The sequence below is a fragment of the Phoenix dactylifera genome, chromosome 16 (genome assembly GCF_051530095.1).
Source record: "Phoenix dactylifera cultivar Ajwa chromosome 16, Ajwa_hap1_PhDact_Kaust_v1.1, whole genome shotgun sequence".
Taxonomy (NCBI): domain Eukaryota; kingdom Viridiplantae; phylum Streptophyta; class Magnoliopsida; order Arecales; family Arecaceae; genus Phoenix; species Phoenix dactylifera.
In genome coordinates, this window is record NC_143205.1 from 10,972,987 (window position 1) to 10,975,461 (window position 2,475).

Consider the following 2,475-nt stretch of genomic DNA (forward strand, 5'->3'; position numbering starts at 1 on the left):
CTAATTAAAGTCCTTTCCAAGATCTATACTTATCAAAGTTCTGGCATAATCATATTTTGGAAATTGAGGTAAGATAATGGTGGTGGGGTTGGGGGGGGGGGGGGGGGGGAGGGGGAGAGCTTACTACGTGCAAATCTTGATATTCCCTAGAATCAGGTATGTCATCCAATGGACGTTTTGGTGGTCCAGGTCTTGGATTAGCAACTTTTGATGGAGAAATTGCATGCACCTCAGGTTCCACCTCAGCAAGAACTGGAGGAGGAGATGGTTGCCTGATACTCAACTGAAGAGAATCTTCCTGTGCAACACTGGTGGCCAAGGATCAGGATTTTTCTACTGGAACAAAGCATCTACCATCATCAAGGAATAGAACAGACTCCAAATCATGACTGCTCTTTCTGGAATCACCTTCATTTACCACAACAGTACCATGTAAACCATATAAGAAAGTTGTATTGCAATCAGAAAATGCCAGTTTGCAAAGTGATCATAAAGCAAATTAAACAAAATTAACCACCTAAAATATGGCATACAACTTAAATTTCTATAACTAACAAATGCATGTTTTTTAGCTGGATGATGCCAATTCAATACTTCAATTGATCAAGCAATAGTAATACGTGTTAAAAATTCTCACCCTGCAAATCCACTATGGATTAACTCAGCATTACTGGGATGCTGGACCTGTACCAAGTAGCAGCAAATGATCCATGTCAGTCACTAATTTGCAGAGAAAAGAGCGAGAAGACTTGTCAATAGTGCAAGGGTTATACCATTATACCAGTAATGCGACCGGTCTATTGGCCCTGGAGCCCGTTAGGACCTAAAATGGAGTGGAGTGTCTAGATAGTGTTTCTTCCTTTGGCTGAGGTTGACCGAATCTGCATTATCTATCTTAAACCGATCAAACTCTACAAACTAATTGTTATACATAAGATTTTGGAAACCATGTTCCTGTCAAGTCAACATAGAACATACTAATTAAAGTCCTTTCCAAGATCTATACTTATCAAAGTTCTGGCATAATCATATTTTGGAAATTGAGGTAAGTATCAAAAAAAAAAATTTAAAACAATCTAAAAACATTCATCTCAAATTCGTAAGTACACAATCTACGATGTATCAAGAGTCGACGGCATCATCATCTCTACGAGTAGATGAAGTATCAGCAACCTACAAGAAAAAAATACTTTAGAAACTAAAAATACGAAAGTCATCACGCTCATACAAGAATACATTATAATTATATAAAATATTCAAATATATTTAGTTATGTACCGGAGGAGCAAATCTCTGCAAAAAAGATGAAATATGGTCAAGCTGATCCTGCAAAGATTGTATCTTCAACTCTTGGCTCTGCTTCAACTCCGCCATATCAGTCATATGACTCTGCCTCATCTCCTCTATCCTTGTCTCATATGACTGCTTTATCTGTGCCATCTCTGTCTTCAAACTACAAACCTCTGCAGTGCTAGTACCTAGTCTGGCATCTTGGGTATATCGGCTCACTGCAGACAGCTGAGTGGGGGTAACTCCGATACCGTAACCCCTCACACGACCATAACGTTCTGGGCCCATCAATTCTGCATAGACCTGAGCCTCGACGCGACTGGCCGCGTCGGATGATGATGACTCCCCGACGCGCTCTGAAATGAGATTTGTAGCTCTTTCCTATATCTCTCTCAAAAAAATAAACAGTCACATTAATAATTTAAAGGAAGTAAAATTAATAAAAAAATTATGATCAAATAAAAAATGAATACATACAACTATATCTCTCGACTCGTCCCGGACAAAGCTGCCATCTCGGTGAGTGTGGGTCATCTTATAAAACTCTACCTCACCAGGCTCCTTTCCATGCTCTACTATCTACACATACGGAAAGTATATTGCCAAACTATATATCATGATACGTGCTATATGTTAGTAGAGTTTCAAATAGTTTCAAACAAACTTACGAATTCATTTCTACGTCTCGCATAACTCTTCGAGCCTGAAGTATGAGGAACTGCTTGAGATGCTCGTGCAGCTCTACCAATATTAGAATATGTCTGCCAAAATAAAAGCACACAGTATAATATTATTCAATGTATATATTTGCAATCTATATTAATAATAAAGATAATATAAGATATTGAAACAATATACGTGACCTGTCCTTTTTCAGAAAACCAGTAGTGAACAAGCTCCCTCCACTGCTGAGGGTATACATCAGGAGGAGTCACACGAGCAACCTCCTCCTCTGTCATACCCTCACGCTTGAAGTCTGTCTTCAATTTTACTTTATATTCTTTCCATTTGCGGTTGAGGGACTTTAGCACCCAATCATGGCTCTCTGGAGGGAGTACAAACTTACCCTACAACAAGATACAGAATGTTATAATAATATTAAACCTCAAAAGTAAAATCATGGTAGTAAGCAAATTAACATGCAGGAGGTGTCAAATTAAAAAGAACAAATTCAATTCATTACCT

At 38.4% G+C, this 2,475-nt stretch overlaps 1 protein-coding gene across 1 annotated transcript; it reads right to left on the reverse strand.

Annotated features, from left to right (window-relative positions):
* Positions 1-400: 400 nt before the first annotated feature.
* LOC148715508 (uncharacterized) lies at positions 401-2,252 on the reverse strand. Its single transcript, XM_089927651.1, has 5 exons — positions 1,959-2,252; positions 1,768-1,869; positions 1,279-1,671; positions 774-1,173; positions 401-684 (listed from the first exon to the last, which is right to left on the reverse strand). The coding sequence occupies exons 2-4, from the start codon at positions 1,822-1,824 to the stop codon at positions 1,123-1,125; spliced, it is 501 nt and encodes a 166-aa protein (XP_089783777.1). The 5' UTR covers positions 1,825-1,869; positions 1,959-2,252; the 3' UTR covers positions 401-684; positions 774-1,122.
* Positions 2,253-2,475: the final 223 nt, after the last annotated feature.

Coding starts and splice junctions, on each gene's coding strand:
- LOC148715508 (XM_089927651.1), bottom strand. CDS start 1,824: ATGACCCACACTCACCGAGATGGCAGCTTTGTCCGGGACGAGTCGAGA. Junction 1,672..1,767: donor ACGAGTCGAGAGATATAGTT/GTATGTATTCAT, acceptor AGAGAGATATAG/GAAAGAGCTACAAATCTCAT. Junction 1,174..1,278: donor TGCAGAGATTTGCTCCTCCG/GTACATAACTAA, acceptor TTTTTCTTGTAG/GTTGCTGATACTTCATCTAC.